The sequence below is a fragment of the Strongylocentrotus purpuratus genome, unplaced genomic scaffold, assembly GCF_000002235.5.
Source record: "Strongylocentrotus purpuratus isolate Spur 01 unplaced genomic scaffold, Spur_5.0 spur5_scaffold_13, whole genome shotgun sequence".
Classification (NCBI taxonomy): domain Eukaryota; kingdom Metazoa; phylum Echinodermata; class Echinoidea; order Camarodonta; family Strongylocentrotidae; genus Strongylocentrotus; species Strongylocentrotus purpuratus.
Window position 1 is genome coordinate 21,267,331 of NW_022145598.1, and position 19,638 is coordinate 21,286,968.

At 37.4% G+C, this 19,638-nt stretch overlaps 1 protein-coding gene across 1 annotated transcript; it reads left to right on the forward strand.

Annotated features, from left to right (window-relative positions):
- Positions 1 to 750: 750 nt before the first annotated feature.
- LOC115923226 (sodium-coupled monocarboxylate transporter 2-like) lies at positions 751 to 12,187 on the forward strand. The gene is made up of 13 exons (XM_030983611.1): positions 751 to 1,498; positions 3,365 to 3,430; positions 4,752 to 4,803; positions 5,348 to 5,415; positions 5,615 to 5,769; positions 6,324 to 6,464; positions 7,199 to 7,328; positions 8,165 to 8,253; positions 8,994 to 9,106; positions 9,838 to 9,905; positions 10,469 to 10,555; positions 11,530 to 11,717; positions 12,076 to 12,187. The coding sequence occupies exons 1-13, from the start codon at positions 1,145 to 1,147 to the stop codon at positions 12,185 to 12,187; spliced, it is 1,623 nt and encodes a 540-aa protein (XP_030839471.1). The 5' UTR covers positions 751 to 1,144.
- Positions 12,188 to 19,638: the final 7,451 nt, after the last annotated feature.

Below are 19,638 nucleotides of genomic sequence, written 5' to 3' on the forward strand. Positions count from 1 at the left end.
AAGGTGCAATGAAATAGTAATATGTTGGTCAGCAAAACACACGAAATGGCGCTTTAATGTAGAGCACTTTGAGCTTCTAGTCCCCTGTTTGCCCATCTACATGCATACAGCAGTCAGGTAAAACAAACCACCAAAACAAAGCAAAAAGGGAGAAAAGAAGAAGAAGAACAACAACAAATAACATCAGATAAGTATATAAAACAAAGAAACGACCAAAGATTAATCAAGTAAAAAAGGCATATACTTGGTGGAAATCACAAGTGGGGAGGGGGTAGGGGGCTAGTTTTTTCCAATGAATTAAGACTGCGAATGAAGAGGGGTGAGATATGGTGGGGGGGGGGGGATAAAGGGGACAGCTAGTATGTACAGAAAGCTGATGTTAATGCTCAAACACATAGACACAATGTAGTATGTTTTGATGCGAAACAACAACATACGATGCATATCACCCACCCGCAACAGAGAAAAAGTACATGGATTAAAAGACACTGACACAGGTCATGGCTGAGTTGATAATCGGTTTCATAACACGGATCAAATGACCGAATCTATACCCTCAAGTGTGTTTCGTTCAGGGCAAGTTTAATAACCTCGAATATGACCCTAACAATTCCATACGTGCTGGTTTATGCATGACCTTGTCAATTGAAATTGAGTATGTTATTCGAGCGCAGAACGAGTAGGCACCCGTCGCATTTATTGCGGGTTGATAAAATAAACTTGCTCATAGGTCACCCCATGGACAGACAGACCAAAGGCAGAATACTGGAAATATAATCTGACCTCTGTGTTTCCGGATGAACGTCTATGCTCTGACTAATTTCCAAACTCATCCTGTTAGTTGGTGAAAAAATTAGATCCTTCAGTGAACATCCTGTTAATGGTAAATTCAGGTAGTACCTGCTCTTGATCGACAAAACATACTCCATGAACTCACTGCCTTCAATATTAAAAAAATTAGTCACAATATATTTACGGGGCTACGGACATTTTGCAAAGTTGTCTATGCAACGTCACACCGAGACACGAGCATCTCCCTTCCCCTCTCGGGAAATTACACAGTTTAATCGTTACTTATCAGTTTGGTTTGCTTTGGGGACATCATCTGCTTTTATAAAGTAGCACGGAATACGTCTGGTATAACATGGCGGACGCCGAGTTTTACGACGTCGGACTGTTCCAGGCCTGGGACTATGTCGTCCTAGCGGCGATGCTTAGCGTGTCAGCCGGCATCGGGGTCTTCTACGCCTTTACCGGCGGCCGGCAGTCAACCACACGTGAGTTTCTGCTCGCGAATCGTAACATGAACCCCATGCCCGTTGCGATGTCGCTGGTGGCCAGTTTTATCTCTGCGATCACCGTACTGGGGACGCCAGCCGAAATGTACCTGAATGGACCCATGTACTGGTTGTACGGAATAGCCTTCATATTCACCGGATTCCTGACGTCCCTCTTCCTACCAACGTTTTATCGTTTGGGTGTGACGAGCGCTAATGAGGTAGGAATATGTTCTAATAATTACTTTCCTTTCCTCCCAACATACACAAAAAAGGAGCAAGCAAGTCAAGAAATAAACAAAATCAACTCTTATGACATTATGTGCCTAAAACGTGTTCAAACCAGGTTCAAAAATAAATATCATGCACCCTCACCAAATTACCTTTGTTTTCTTTTTTTCATATATAGACTTATATGGGAAATGCGAGAAACTTTTTCAGGGGAGGGCTTCAAATTATCCTAGATAGCTCATCGAATACGTTTTGTCTCTGAAAGGCCAGATGTACATGATCATAACTTTCCTGACTCTTGATCATTATTTAGTATTGAATATAATTCACCCAATTTAGATTCAAACGTTGTGTAAACAAAGTTTCCAAACAAGTTCTCTTTTTATCGGGTATTAGGAAACCTCAACTGTGATTTCTAAAGTTTTCATATTTATCTCCGGAAAACAGTCACAGGGACAAATAAAACGCAAACCGGAACTACTGTGCCCTTTCATTTTGCCATGCCAAGGACAATTTCATTGTTTTCAAACGGTGCTTATATATCTCTATATAGCGCTTTCCACCGAAATTTCTAAGCGTTAGGTGACAAGGTGACATGTATATTATAGTGGACCAGCCAAACATAAAAAGACTCCCTAAATAGTTTCCATGGCATTGTAGGGTAATACAAGGCATCCACGCTAAAACTCGTGCAAAAATACGGATTAATAACAATGGGGTGGATGCCACGCGCATTTTCTAACCGTAAACATTTAACTTTGTGGACCGAATATGTATTATCCGATGAAGACCTTTTAATTGCTTTAAATTTCATTATGATATTAAAGTAATAAACCGGTTTAATAGACATTTTAAAGTTGGATATTACACACATTATGTATGACGCATTGAAACATAAAAATTTGACTTATTCAAAATATGGGGTTATTGAAACTAATCATATTTTAAAGATTTGAAAACACCATAAAGCTGTCCGTTGAAACACTTCTTTGCAAAAATTTTAGCACGATTGCAACGCTTCAAAATCCCGTCTAGGCTGTTTTACTATCAAATCGAAATCGATTTTAGCTAAATAAGTCTACTATTGGTTCGAAGCAATGAATCAACATCTTTTTCCACTTTAAACAAATCTCCAAAACAATGTTACAGCATATTTCTTCCCTCAGTAATACAATATATTTTACATTCTTCATACGTGTCATGTTCCTCTTCGGTGATTTTGTATGCGCTACCGTACCTTTTGTTTTTAGGGCTCATAGATACTCGAGATCGTTATTGTTATTACTATTGAGTAAATATTCAAACTCACGGAATATTCACAAGACGGCGACGCTTACGCTAATCACCGGGTATTCGCGTCCAGTCGGGTGGTCGCGTTGCACAACATTTCGTGAAACGGAAGCGGAAGATCATATGAAGATGCACATGAAAGGATGCGACTTTTCGTAAATTTTCCCAAGGGTATTTTCTAAGTGTCGAATAAATGGGACCGGATAATTTGTACGTGAGAGGGGTTTATCTCACAATGTCACCCCCTACATTTCGTGAATAAAGGGGCATGTTTTCGGAAAAGGTCCGACTGGACGACCCGATGATTCGAAGTAAGCCCTACGCCACAATCGTTCACGATGTTGTAAACTGGCCATTATCCATACAATCGTCCTAATCATGCTAAGTACAGGATTAAGCATGTCAAGAAGCCTTATTTTCAGATGCCTTCACAAAGCTCAATTAATAAAAAATAAATTAAATGAAGATATAATGGAGATGATTTAATCAGTGGGCAGTTTGAATATTGCCTTGTGTTGTAAATTATCTACACAGTAATGACAGTCATACTATCTTTTTTTTTACAGTACCTCGAGAAACGATTTAACAAGCCAACAAGATTACTGGGGACAATACTGTATCTTCTGCAAATGGTAACTTGTCTAATTTTAGATTTCCAATCATGACAGTGAAACATAACGAGAGACATATCACCAAGATGGTACCTGAATTCGTTTTTAGTTTTTACCTCCAACCTGTAACCACATTATTGAAATAATTATATCAATATGCTTTTGCAATATCCATAATAACATTTCAGTTTTTAATATTTGTATGTCCGCTGTGTATCATAACTTCAAAAGTTATATAGATATATTTTGTTTTTCTCATTTGAATACAACTTGCCCTTTCTTGTAATACTAGTAATATATTCCATTCTCTAGTTATTTAATATGGATATAACACACATCACTGAATGAGTTTTTTTTTTCTTGCTTTCTGATATATATTATATACTAAAAAGTGTAAATAAAAACCACTGGAGGTATTGACATTGCCCTTTATTTTGAAAATTTGTCCGCCTCCCTAAATTGTCCCATTGTGTTTGCATAACATGTTCGTTTAAAAAAAATGTCTATGCTCGGGGACCGCCCAACAAATGAATAAAGAACCTCATGCGAAAATATTTAAAAGTAAATATGGAAAACTTAACGTTATCATTTCTTTCTGTATAATTATGTAAAGCATAATTCCGAAACGAGCTTTATCCACTTTTGATGAAAATTGAGTTATAAAGATATCAGAATATTGCTCACTTAAGTACCAGTCTTCATTCATCTAAATAAATCTAATCGGTCGCTTGGTCGCTAATGATTCTTCAGCAGGGGCGGCCGAGCGACTTCCAAAGTGTGGGGGAGGTCGGGCACCAACGAAAAATAGCACTTTCTGGAAAAAGGGCACCTACAAAGAGAAATCTCAAAGCGAAAATATACAATTTTGTTTAGACAATGGGGTACTTTTTAGAAAGGAAAAGGGCACATGTGAAAATAAAAGGTACACTTATCCGAGTTCATTGAAAAGGGTTAGTTATCAAAAGGGGAAGAGGCATGAGGGGCAGTTGTCAAAGTAAAAAGGGCATCTCTCAGATCTGTGTAGGGCATTTATCGGAGGTTAAGAGGGCACTTATGAAAAATGAAAAGGGGCACTTCTCGTACTTGATAAGGGGCACTTACTAGAGATTAAAAAGGGCACAAAAAGAAAAAGCAAATTGAATCCACATCATGATTTTTCAGGAAACATGTACCAAAAACTAATTGATTTTGTAGAATTTCTTTTAAACCTTTTGTAAACAGGGGAAGGCATTTGATGATGAAAGCACTATCCACTCCATGTTATTAGCTGTTTTCGAAGTATTTGCCCGTTATAAGTATTCTGCATTTGTATGTGACTGATGTAGTATCATTTTGCCTACAGATTTTATACCTCGGTATTGTCATCTACGCTCCGGCACTTGCCTTAAACCAAGGTAAACATTCCAGAATATTTTAAAGAGTTCCTTAATAATTTCCTATTCCTTTTCCTATCTCAATGGACATAATTTATTAGAACCCCCTTTGTAACATTGATTTCTGTCAGTCAGTTAAAAGCACTTTTCTTGTAGCTCTGAATGTAAACAAATGTCATGCATTTTTATAAAAAATCTATGTTCTAGTTGTGCAAGGAAACAAACGGTATCAGTGCCCTAAACTTGTTTGGATAAACGGTCATCCATTTTTGAAGATCCTTTGCTACTGTATCAAACAAAAATTAATGCTTTAATAAATGGGCAATACTTGTTCTTCTGTTTCCATGTAATGCTAGTTTTAATAGATTTGATTAGTGCTTTATTATTTTTTAGAAAATACGTGTATTGCCCCATATATGACGAAAACAGTAGGCCCCGGTGGCACGCGGAAGGGGGGGGGGGTGGGCTGGCAGGAGACCCCGGGTTAAAAACCAATACGCTACGTGGTTTCTCGGAATTTATGTTGTTCTCTAATGTTGTAACATTTTGTCTTTTATTTCTACAGTCAGCGGTCTAGACCTTTGGGGGTCCGTTTTAGCGATTGGTATTGTCTGCACATTCTATACGACCATTGTAAGTATTTTGACCCAATATTTAAGGGCTGTAGTAAAGTCCAAAACAAGTCAGTTTCATAGAACACAACAAATGTGTGGAGCGCACAATAAAAGAATGTGGAAGTGTAGAATTGTATCAGCGAGGGGCGACATGAGGTCCCCATCTGTCATTTTTGTATAATTCATGACCAACGTTTTCACGATTTCAATCCATACAGGGTGGTATGAAAGCAGTATTGTGGACTGATACATTCCAAGTGACCGTCATGATGGCTGGCTTCTTGGCTGTCATCATAGCAGGGTCAATGAACGTTGACGGCTTCAACGAAGCTTGGCGGATCGCCGGAGAGGGCGGGCGACTTGATATTTTGGAGTAAGTAGTTAGTGCCACGTTGAAGTCTGAAGTTAATGGCCCGAATTCACGAAGGGGGTTTGTAGACAAACCTTTATTTATGTGCGTCATATGACACGTGTTGACGCGTTTCAGACCAAGTTTTGTCTCAACATTGGTCTGAAACGCATCGAAACGCGTCATATGACGCACATAAAGTAAGGTTTATCGACAAACCTCCTTTGTGAATTCGGGCCTATGTGTTCCACATTCAAATAAAAGTAAAGATTCATATAAGCCGGCCGCAAAGCATTCCGGATAAACAATTTGAATCACGTAAAATGTATGGTAATTGATCGATAGGTTTCGGGAGATATAAATGCGCCATGGACAAAGAGGTTTCGGGAGATATAAATGCGCCATGGACAAAGAGACTGCTAAATGTGAGCAGCCTAACTAAAAAAAAGACATTGATTAAAGTTTACGTAATCAACCAACTCTTAGAAGACGCGAATAAGTATATGCATATATACATTTGAAAAGTTATACAGGTGTAAGAAAATTATTTCCCTCTTTTTTGTGTGTTTTTATTCTAGCTTCAACCCGGACCCGACTGTACGCCATACTTTCTGGACAGTCGTCGTAGGCGGAACATTCTTCTGGAGCACTCTCTACGCTGTCAACCAGGCACAGGTCCAGAGATACCTCACATGTCGGTCCGAAAAGACTGCTTTACTGTAAGTCAAGTCTAGAATTATACCTAAAAATCGTATTTGCGATAGAATAAAATTTATTGACTCATTCGACCCCCTTCTGGGGTATGAGAGTACAACACATGTACATGTCATGATAATGATACATAATAAAGAATACAAACATAGCTTAATAATACAAAGAATACAGAATACAACAAAACAACAATATAAAAGTATATCTATAAATAGGAATGATCTAAACCTAGCCTATGCTTAAACATAAATACACTACTATACATGAACAATCTAAATACAAACACGAAGAAAAAGAAAGTTAAACAAAAAATAATACAAAAAATAAATTATTGTCTTACCTATATAAGAAATTATAAGTTTCATTTTTGTACATGTAAGTAAGTTGCGATTGGATTGTTAAGATTTACGCAGACTAACAAAATACGGCATAATCGTCCATTGGACAAACAAAAACATAATGGAATATAATGTAATAAGACAAACAAAAACAAAAAGGATACTAACTAAAAATGAACAAAGAACAAACAAACCATCAAAACTATACTTGACCTAAAAAAACACACTGTTTACAAACATTTTACACGATCAGACGTGTTGTAACATAGCATAATTATCAAGATATATCCATCTTTTTTCTAACTGACGTTGTCCAATACAATTTTTTCTTTCAAATTTTAAAAGAACATAATATCATAATCGTTTACATTTGTTCAATCATGACTATATTACAATCTTAACAGGTCCCTGTTCATGGCTATAATTGGTATGATAATCGTTGTATCAGCAGCATGTATATCGGGTATCGTCATGTATGCTAACTTCGCCGTCTGTGACCCGCTAACCATGGGCTATGTCTCCAAATCAGACCAGGTAAAGACCAGGGGAGTTTTTCACAAAGACTAAGATCGACTTTAAGTTGGACGTAACTATGGTGGGCTGTTCATGCCACTAGTTGCTCTCACCATTGGTCTCTCAAAAGCGTCACAAATCTATAGAATTTAAATATGTTGGTAGTTCTTTGTATTAGAAATTAAGTTACTTACATTGTGAACCTGTATATTTAAGACTTTATTCTACAACAATGGTGAGAGCAAACAGTGGCATGAAGAGCCTGCCATAGTTGAGTCCAACTTTAAGGTCAATCTTAGTCTTTGTGAAACACCTCCAGCACTGTAAACAAATATCAACTGCATTTATAATAATGATGATGCTGATGATGATGTCAACGACAATAATGTTAAGCATAATGATAATAATAATAATGATAATAATGACATTAATAGACAAAATGATCATAATATTAATAACAATGATGATAATAGTAATCGCAAACGCCTCTAGACATATATAGTTAAGGGTTTTAAAGGGGAATTGAACAGCCGTGTGAAGAAAATTCTTCATCACGAATTCTACATTAGAAATACATTCGAACGCTAGCCGAGTCTCCATCAGTAAATTCCGGATTAGACATGGGTTTAGCTGCCTGCGAGCTTTGTACACGCTGTCATTTGTAATTCCATCTGGTGCAGTCACTGGGAAATATACCGCAATGCACATGGGAACAAAGTATGTATTTACCAGTAAGTTATACTTGTTTTTAATGATTTACATGTAATTTATCCGTAGAAGTACACATAATTTCAATACATTGTGCAAGTTCATGTACTTGTCCTTTCATGACATTTTTGGTTCTTATCTCTTTTTAGCTCATGCCATATTTTGTGATGTACCTGTTCGGCAAGATGCCCGGGCTACCCGGCCTATTTACCTCGGCCATATTCAGTGCTGCTCTCAGGTAGGATAACCACAGACCCGTAGTCGTCCGTTCGCATCGGGAATTCGACACAATTCCTTTGCAAATCTGTTTCTATCATAAAGTTCTTTAGATGTACCATGGCTTATATTTAGTCTTTGTATTAAGTAAGTTCTTAATTGTACACAATGAGGGTGGGATGCCGATTATGATGCGGCTTCTCTTTTTATGTATGTTATGCCTTTTGGGCTAATTGTCTCACTGCCTTTAGAGTTTGGAAATAAGGGGAACTGTCGTAAGAGTTATGAATACTCCCTTCAAAATTGCAAGCTATTTTTTAAAATCGAAAAGACTTTCGAAAAATCAACCCGGCTAAGGCAATTTCAATTGTCTTGTCCATCACGTTTTGAAATATAAGAATGTTACAATAAGGTAATACATTCTCTGAGCATAAGCAAGATGAATCCTATGGGCTTAACAATATAACTTACTCAAATTGCCCTTGATTCCATTTATCGAAAGCCATTGCGATTGTGTAGTTTGCCAAGCTTCAATTTCTATTCTTTAAAGCCCTTTATAGCTACTTGCGCCCTCTACATAGCAATCAATGCCTAATCAATGCATGTTGCTCCCCCATGATCCTCTTTTTCTTATGTTAGTTGAGAGCTGATTTGATGAGAAAACCACCTGTCAGTGAAATTGCAGGGTGTTCTAATCCCCCTGGCAAAACTAGTACAGACGGGCTTTAAAACTTTCTTCTCTCTTATTGCTTGACTATATAGTACCGTGTCCTCTGGGGTTAACTCTCTGGCTGCTGTTGTGGGCGAGGACATCGTGAAATCGATTTGGCCTGACATGAAAGAAAAGACCTACACATGGACCACAAAGGGTCTTGGTAAATATATCTATTACAACAATGAATTACAATAACCGACAACAAGAAACGATCATACATACGAACATTCTAATTGTTACTATTCTATTTGTCAAATGAAAATTGAATAATTAACAAACACGATATTTGACTTAAGCTCAAAACGTAAATCTAGTCATTGTTGCCTTAAACCATTCTTTTCCATCACATAGAACAATAATCGCATGTTGATATAAGACATAAAAAGCATTTTCATCAAGGCATATGACATAATTATATTTTTTCAAATTATGCAATACTGTATTAAAATAGTCTCTTGACAATCCTATTGAGTTTGTAGATTAAGTGAACAATTTCGTTAAACTGAAATGTCCACACCGATATAATAAGGATAATATGATCTCCCTCCACCCTGGGCTAGTATCAGAATCACAGAAACGTAGAGCTGATTGTGCAGATGATAGAGAGAGAGAGAGAGAGAGAGAGAGAGAGAGAGAGAGCAAGACGCCCTCTCACACCAAGCCTGGCGGGAATCATCGAAATCGAGGGATAACGCCAACAAACCCCAAAACAATAACAACAACCTTCACATCGGATGATCTTATTCTACATGCCAGAGGGCGTTCAAGGAAAAAAAAAGTTTGCATGGATGGGCAATTAAAATGAAATAAAATGATATTTTACGTAATGCGTCAAAAGTGATGAACTTGTAACATATCTGTTATTTTCGTCTTTCTTCTGCTTTCGGTTAGCCCTCTTCTTCGGGATACTAAGCATCGCGATGGCATTTGTTTCTTCGCAACTCGGTAGTGTTCTTGGGGTACGTAATGGTATTCAATATAAAACAAAATATTTACCACATGCATATCAAAGTAAATTATGCAGTATGTAGCATCAACTATTGTTAAACATAAATTCCGTTTTGTGTGATTTATATCATTACTCGACTCGTTGGAGGGAGGGGGAAGGGATTGCATTTTGTAATTGTTTTGATATTGTACATGATAGCCCCCCCCCCCCACACACACACACACACACACAATCAAATACGCAATTTGTGCACATAAAAACATCCACGTGATAAAAACCCACTTTCTTACTTGGGTTTTGTGTTTGTTTAAAGAAGGAGAAAAACTAAACTAGATGGCATTCGAAAATGATGTTTAAATGGAGGCTCTTTTTCATTTCTTGACACATACCGATACTTACAAATATACCTATACTTAGTATTTTTATTAGTCTACCTACACTAATACATACTATACTATATTAATACTTATATTTATACTCGTGCATATTATACTGATGCTTTTAAATATAACAATAATTTTACTTAAACTATACTGAATGATGCATAATCCTTCCCCTATTTGTTTTCTTTAGGCAGCCTTCAGTGTTTTTGGAATGATTGGGGGCCCACTTCTGGGACTTTACACTTCTGGAATGTTCTTTCCATGGATCAACTCTAAGGTAAGTCAACCAAATTCTTCGGCTTTTGCGCAGAGAAAAGTTACTTTCGGTAAAAATAATACTATATTACGTGCACGTCAAATGTGATAACCGTGAACCTTTTATTCAACAGCAGTGCACTCCATGATACACAGCTTTAATTATTTCTTTTTAATGTGAGGGATAAATGATATCCATGAAGTATTCCCAGCAATAAGCCAGTTCATAGATACAATCTGCGCATGGGCAGATAAAGGTCATTTGTACCAAAATGGTAAAACCCACAGAGATGAATACTGGATATGCGCTCATGAAAGTTATGTAACATTATTTATTTATGCACCAACGGTACATTCTATGATACGCAGGTGGAAGTATTCTTTTCAAGAGGACAAACAAAAAGTATTCATGAAGCACATCTAGGACTTGGCAGTTATTATTTTAAGATGCTCAACGTGGAACTTCTCCATGTGTGAAAGGTCTGTGGATATTTGGGGTCATTTGTACCATGTGCTATATGTCGTACACCAGAAGTCATTCTTCCCTGATACCATCAGGCTTTGGAACTTGCTACCTGCTGGATTTGTCAACTGTACCTCCACTGAAGCTTTTAAGCAGAGGTACAAGACGTCCATCTTCGTTAGAAGGGGATGAAGGATTTTCATCTGCACATAGAATATTGTAGAAAGTTTTAAATTCGCACTGTACATTCACAACACCAGACCTGCCTAATAGTACGTGATACATCATACGCTGGACTGTACTTTTCCTGGAAGGAGAAAAAAGAATTTTGGGAGTGATATTCCTCAATAGCACAAGGTGGGACCTCTCCACATTTAAAATATTAGTAAGCCCATCTATTGTATGTGTCAACTATACACATATATCTCATTCACTTGGTACACTCTCTTGATTAATTGTAGAGGTATGTTTCTGATGTTTAAATACGGCCTACCGACACTCTTCTTCTCCGTGTCTCTCTGTCTATGACGTAGGGGGCGTTCGTTGGCACTCTGCTCGGCTTGACTTGGTCTCTCTGGGTGGGCATAGGGGCACAGATCTACCCTCCCTCTTCCGAGAAGCCACCGCTGAGCATAGCTGGATGCAACATTACACTGGAAACCATGACAACGCTGTCTGACACCATGATGACGTCTTCAACCATGGAGCCACCAATGGGGAGGTGTGGAATTTACTTCTTTACGTCTAATCATGAAGTATCAATATTACCTCGGGAGCGATAGTTTAAACTTTAACTAAATGAATATTATTATCATTAATCATTATAATTGCTATCATTATTACCGTCATTATTATTATTGTTATTGTTATCATTATGTATTCAGGAATAAATCGTCTCCACCGATTGAGGCAAACCTGGCAACGAACAGTTTGGGGACCAGTTTTATATGTAAAATGGGTCGTTCACATTGAAATTCCCCTACGACATCCCAGTCCCATTTCGCTCCTGCCCCCTCCCTCTCTCTCTCTCTCCCTCTCCATCTTCTATAAACTTCCCACTTGTATATGTTCACTTTCAGACCAGCCATTGCCAGTCTATATAGCTTGTCATACGCCTGGTACAGCGCTGCAGCAATGCTTATGACGATCTTTTGGGCCCTCATTGGAAGCTTCTTGACGGGTAATGACTAATAACAATAATAATATCAATAATAACAATTACTTAGTATAGCCAAATCAGTACTGTAATAATTCCTGTAATTTCCGCAAATATAATTACTCCAGCATAATACTACTAATAATTACGTTTCAAAGGCGCTTTATACAGGCGTTTCTAAGCGCACAGGTGGTACTGTCCTATGTTATTATAATTATTCAACATGTTCAATACCTTAAAAGCAACAAAATAAAATAAAATATTACTAATAAAATACAATACAATACAATTGAATTGAATGGAATTCACAATTGTGTGCGCCTCCAGTAAACTATAACTGATTAAAAAGGTGGGTTTTGAGAAGGGTTTTGAATGATTCAATGGATGGGGAATTTCGAATATGGGCTGGGAGTTTGTTTCAGAAGGCGGGGGCAATCGATAAAATGGCACGGTCACTATAATGGTTTTTTGATCGTGGGCCGTGAATTAATTGCATGGAAGAAGATGAACGGAGGGATCTGGCAGAAAAGGAGACTATAGGGCAAGAAGATATTTAGGGGCAAGGTTATGTGTTATTTTGTATGAAAGAATTAGGATTTTGAAAGTAATGCGAGAATTGCCAGGTATCGATTATGACACCTGGGTCGAGAGAGACAAATGCAGTAAAAACAGCTTTGTCCAATGATATAAGGGCCGAGCAAACATTGAACCCGGGAACTCTCGTATGAGAGTCAAGGGATTTAAACAATATACCACTATGCTCTCTTGTTTGTGTATGTCACATTTTTCTTTTATAAATCGTGACCGAGGAAGTGCGTTTAATAAACCGAGTTCAAACTGGCGGAGAAGTATAAATGCGTTAAACATGTCAAAAGGAGGACCGATATTGCGAGGACAGAAGAACATGTTATCAATCCAAATAGAGGGCGTTTTGTGGCTACACCTTCATTCTGATGGCAAAAGAAGGTATTCTGCAAAGATGGTAGTAAAATGAAAGGAACAAATGTTCTTTTAAGTCATTTTTTGGCCACATTACCCCGCAATTATTTGACAAGAAAATGTTACTTCATGGCCCGATTGAATTCATTAAAGCAATTTGTTCGTGGTCACAGCTATGATTGAATAGTTTGAAATAATGACTGATTTGATATCGCTTTTTATCCAGTGGCAAAGACCCTGTGTAGATTTTAACTTTGTATTCGTTTGAGCATGTTATATCGTGTGCAGTATTCCTCCTCGCATTAGCACTCTACCCATCTGTCCTTTACATTTAGTCAGTTATCATTTTTATTTTTTTCCTCCCAACCTCCCTCCTCTCGAAGGCGCTAACGACCCTAGGACTTTGAACCCAATGTTAATTAGCCCCATCGCAGACCGAATGTACTGCTGTCTACCGGAAATTGTAAAGCGCCCTCTCCGGTGTGGTGTCGGTGACCTCTACGAGGAAGGTCAAAAGGAAAAGGTGAGATGCAAACTCTGTGTTATTGTGAATATCATTTACCAGGCAAAAAAGTAAGCGTAAATCAACATGTTATAAGTATGTTGCTTTTCGAAGGAAAAATCACTTGGATCTTAAAAATACTATTTCCCTTTTGCAGCAAAATCAAATTATGTAAAACATTGTAGGAAACATGAATATGTCATGAATGTCCTATCTGTGAAATTTATGTAAGGAAACCCGTATACTTTCTATACTTAATTGTCAGACGCTATTGAGTGACTGACAGATTTATTTTTATTTGTTCGGTAATAAAATACATAACATGAGTTGTAACAGGTACATGCAGCATTTGCTTACATCAATAATATTACCCACTTCTTGTAGTGGCCAAAATTAAACTGATTGAATATTTGGGCAGCACAAAACATACGATTATTACCAAATGGTCGTATATTTTGTGCTGCGCAAAGATTCAATGAAGGGTCCGAAGATCATACTATTTACATAAGTGATTGATTGCAATCACTTATGTCGATTCGACATCTAATCGTCGTTATTTTCCCACATTTTCGTTTTGAAGGAAGTCCTAAATCACTATTATCTCTCAAATGCCATTGGAATTAACCTTTTAATTTTTCTGGCCTGCAAATGGGACATAATACCTTTAAAATGTTTTTGAAGAGTACAAAAATAAACACTGACAAAAGCTTCAAAGAGCTTCTTTAATTAAAGAAGGAAATAACTAGAAGCATAGGTTTTAATTTCTTTATTTTATTAGTTGTCAGTGCATCTTTTGTTGTTAAAGTTCTGTTTCTCTCACACTCCTATAGCATGACCAGGATTCATCTTCAGATGATAATGTATGAGAATGATTTTGATAACTTATTTTGTTAATTTGGGACATGTCATGAGCATCAATGCTGAGTGCCCTGCAATTCACCCCAGCATTTACCAGCAAAAAAAATACATCCGGGTGAGTAGTAGCAAACAAAAATGAAGGTCGTGTCTAAGGACAATATACTGCTGGGTTGGCATTCGAATCCTCAACCCTTGGATTCAGAGTCAAGTCGATAAACCATAGTACCACAACAATTCTTCATATCAATTGTCTGTTTGGAGTCAGAAGTGCGTTAACCCATACACGTTATCACACAGATTTAATGCTATTCTGGCTCTAAACAGACATTTGTTTGTTTTTTTGTTTTTCTACCAATATTATTGCATAGGTTGCTGATGAAGAAATGAAAGTAGCTTACTCGAATCCGGGCTACATCGGGCAGTTATCTCCATCTTGTGTTGGTCATGCTCCAAAGAGCCAAGAAGAGGTGGGTTATGAATTCAACAAATATCTTATGGACACCTAATTGTGATTTTTAATATGGAGACTAGCCCTCGAAAAAAGTTGTTAGTTCATTAGAAGCAGAAAATATCAGAAAAAACATCCCCTCGAAATACAAAACCCCAAAAATAGAGGTCAGGTATCAGACATCTGGAATGAAGATTTTGTTATAATTTTTCTATGAGCAATCATGAATATCAATACATAGGTCTGTATATTAAAGGCAGAACAGGAACTCGGTCTTGTCAATAAAAAAAACTGCTCTGAGGGAAAGCATAAATATGAGAGAGGCAGCAGGAATACAAACTTCAAACTGTCATCCATGTGTTTCTTTGTTTGTCTGTTTGTGTTTCAATTCAACCTTGATTGATGTGTAATACACATCAAAATAATTGTGTCTGTGCTTGGGGTTTCAATGTATTACAGCATTGTTAAAACAACTTAGCATAAGTGGTTGCTTGCTTTAGCCCACGACTGTCATACACCTGATTCTTACCATTTGTTGACTTCCATTTTATGATATGTTTCGATTGCCAATGCGGAGTTCCATTTCTGTTTCTAAAACCTGGAAGAATGGCTTGACAAACTCCATCTTGCAAAGAGGAACTAAAATGAGAACGAAAGAGGTGCATACGAACTAGAAAATGAACTGAAAACATCAAAAAGTGATCGGGAATGTCATTTGAGCTGCTAACTAGAACACGTTTAAACAGAAAAGTATGGAGAACCTGTGTCTCAAGGTCCATGTCATTGTCGCCCCAACGGCCTAAATATCTAATACTTAAATTGAAGAATTTCTAATATTGTTTTTCTTTTCATTTTTTTTACAGCCACATACTACCATGGAAGCTCAGATTTGACTTCGAGAATGTCAACCTCAATCCATCTTCTGATTAGCTTGATATTATTTTGTAAAAAAAAAGGGGGGAGGTTGTGTTCGGGGAAAGGTGAATAAAAAGTTTGAGCTTTTAATTCATTTCAACGTAAGTGTGATAAAGCACCAAAGCAAAAGTGTCCCCTAAAACGGATAAAGCCATTGGCTGCGATGATATTTTTAATAAAAATCATTTCTATCTATCTATCTTCTATCTATCTTGGCACTCAGAATTTGTACAGTAAGAAACGTTGATTAATAAAGTTAATTGCAGCTAATAAATATTTGTGATAATTATCGATGTTGGACAGTTAAATGTAGGTTTACAACTGCTTTACAAACAGCAAGGGACGAATTCTTAGATAAACCGGTTTTCTTTGGATTAAAGTACGTTTAAAATGTTTTAGTTAATTCCGGAGTTGGCGATAAGTGGAAATTGAAAATCGGAGGCTATCTTATCGTAGAAACCTCTGTATTTAAAGTCACATGGATGCCGACAGAGTGAGCTAGCATGTGAGACTAGGGACCTATTAGTGAAATACCCGCTGAGCGGTGACCAAGAAGGTAGATTATGTAGTTGGTAACAAAAAGAAAGACAATCGAGTATTTTTACTCAAACTTTGATGGAGTAGTTTTTGGATGGTTGCTGGTTAGCCTGAATTGAAAGTACTTAAGAGGCTATTTTGTGTTTACCCCGGAATAGGATTACTTCTCATGTTTTCGTAGGAAAGAAAATATACACTTTGGAGTTGTTACGGGTGGTTTCCTCTACCCGTTGTCCCTCGGTCCTTAGTTCCACAACAACAGATTACACAACACACAAAGTGGTTAGTTTTCAGAGGCTGTTCTTCATTATTTCGAGCTTCGTTCTTCAACTCCAAAACTAGACTAACTCGTCCTCAGGACGGTTTGTACAATGTATCTAGAATCGGACGTTACACCCATCCCAGGAGTAGAATTCAGTTTATTACTAGTGATCTAATAGTGTTATATCATAAACCTGTCTTTAGAATTGTTAACATAACACTGCATATACTATCCATACTTTAAGCTAGTATCACTTAGGTAAATTATTTGTTGACGGACAAAAGTAACAACACGTGTAATGTATATTTAAGCTCTTAAACTATTTGCACCGCATACAATTTGAATTGAATCATATTTGGCATGACTTGCATGTGAATTAGACTCGAACGCCTCATTGTTAGTTGAAATTTATGCTGACAGATCCGTTCTTTAGTACAGTAATAATTGTCTGGTTACACGTTAGTTACAGTACTTAAGTGCGAATGGTAATTGGCAACCCCAGACTGCCCACAAGGTAAAATCACAAGGGTCGTTCAGAATGACTGAAGGGCCACCAACTTACCCCAACATTAGGTTCACTGGCTTGCGTATGGGGGTATGATCGACGAAGGAAAGATCTCCTCCGCTCTCCATCTCAACAGGACCCGAACGACTGGAGTCTGGCAAAGCAAAGTATGGTCTTCGACTCTTCGATCCTGGACGGATACAGGAATACTACGACATTTCGGAGAATTCAAAGAAAGGGCTAGTAGACATCGAGTTCCTTCCGACGATGACTAGCGCGACAGTTGTGCGGTCGGACATGGCCCCTTTAGATGGTCTCGGTGTCTACAGGTGTCATGGACGAGTGGATATGTCACCGGACTGTGGATCACAAGGTCCGCGGATCAAGTCCCACCGGGGAACTAATGTCCTTTGGAAAGACATTGATCTACATTTGCCACTCTCAACCCAGGTGTTAAATGGCTACCCGGTAGGATGCGAAAGCTAATATGCTTAGATTAGCAAGTGTGCGCTTGTAAAAATGACGCCTGGCTGGAATGCTCCCCAGGGACTGGACAATGTGCATACATTGTGTGCGGGCAAGCCTGGATCCCATGACCGGGGTAATAATATATATAGCGCTTTGAAGCGGGCCTTCGGTCCTGAAAAGCGCTATATAAGAACTAGCTGCTATTATTATTATTGTAAACATGACGAAGACCAATGATGAGCTAACACGACATCAGAAGACCCGCATATTTACAACAACATCGATGCACCGTAGGAATATGGGACTCACATTGAATTCCAAGAGTATGAAAACATATGCGGTTGAGGATCTATGCATATCTAGCAGAAAGAAATATAGCATGACCAGGAGATTTACAAGTCCAATCGGTCACGGCAGGGTGTAAATTGTTAACCGGGTCATTTTGCAATAGAAACATTTGATTTGCATCTGGTCGGGTGGGAAAGTTGAAGAAATTCATCATGCGAGGAAAGTGAATTTCTTATTTACTTTCACAAGCTTTCCCCATCACTCACTTACTAGCCAAACCATCCTTAAAATTGTATATTAAATTTGCATGCACATTATCCATGGGAAGCGTATATGCCATCTTTGCTTGTAATAATTGACTTTAATTTTGCTGCTCTAAAGTACATTATTAAATACAATTTTTCGAGAGGAGATGTCGAGGAACTATGGTTTACCAGCTAATAGTAATTGCATTTGAATTGTAATTATTGAGGAATACTTTGCATATTTAAACAGACATTGATTGCAAACATCATGCAAAACTACTGTAATTGAATTGTAAGCGTAATTGTGGCGGTTCATTATCATTAACAGTATACGCAGCCCAAGGAATGAAGGTGCAAGTTCAATTTACATAACAAAACAAAACAATTTTACAAAAACATTTACAAATCAAGAAGATTCAAATATCAATCATTACACTTCAGCCAAATATCTCAGGCCGATATTTTATGTCAAAATGTATACATTAAGGAATTATTATTATATCTTAATTATATATTCAAATATTATCATTTTGTATTTATTTATGCATTTATTTATTTTTATTTTTTATTTTTTTTAAATTGTAATTATGAATGTATTTTTTATTTTTTTTAATTTATTTATTTATTTATTTATTTTTTTTTTTTGGGGGGGGGGGGAGGTAGCTATTTACCTTTTCATCTTTGATCACAGTGATGGCTTGATTAACCTGAAGGTTCATAAACTATGTGCATGTTGGTGAAGTTTGTGTGTGTTTTTGTGTGAGAGAAAGAGAGAGAGAGAGAGAGAGAGAGAAAGAGAAAATGGGGACATTGACAATGAAACCAAGAAGAAAAATACAATGGAAAAAAAAAGTTGGAGAAAAGAGGAAAACATGTAACAACAGAATCAATGATCCCGATACTACATAAATCACATCTTTTTATTCGTAATTTTATCACAGTTTCAGTTTTAATTTGAATATAGTATATATATATATATATATATTTACCGTAATACTTCCTCTTACACTCCATCGCATCTCATTCTGTTAAGGTTCCCTTGTGGGAAGAGCGAATCCACATAATCTAACACTTGACAAAACGCAAAGAGTAAAGGTGGACCTGGAATTGTCTTTTAATTTGCAAAGTAATTGAGATAGGCTTTTATCGTAAGGGGGTTACACATCAGACAGGAATCGCATCGTCAAATTACAACAAAAATGGATCAACAATTTGCACAATTAGCACCATTCAACGCAACGTTAGTGATTTGTTTCGTTGTCAGTTTGGGGATTAGTTGCGTTGTTTACCCCTCACTTATTGCCAGCCATTTTGACTTTGCAAACGACTTAGAGGATGTGGTTAACTCGGCCAAAAGTGTAGGGTTGATGATAATCGTACTACTGGGCGATATAATCATGATTCGATTCATTCGCGGTATGACTGCGCACCATCAGGCTCAAGAAGTGTTTTGGCCAATGCGATGCCGTCATTGCGCCAGAGCCGTTGGCATCATGGCAAGCGACGAGCTACCTGACAC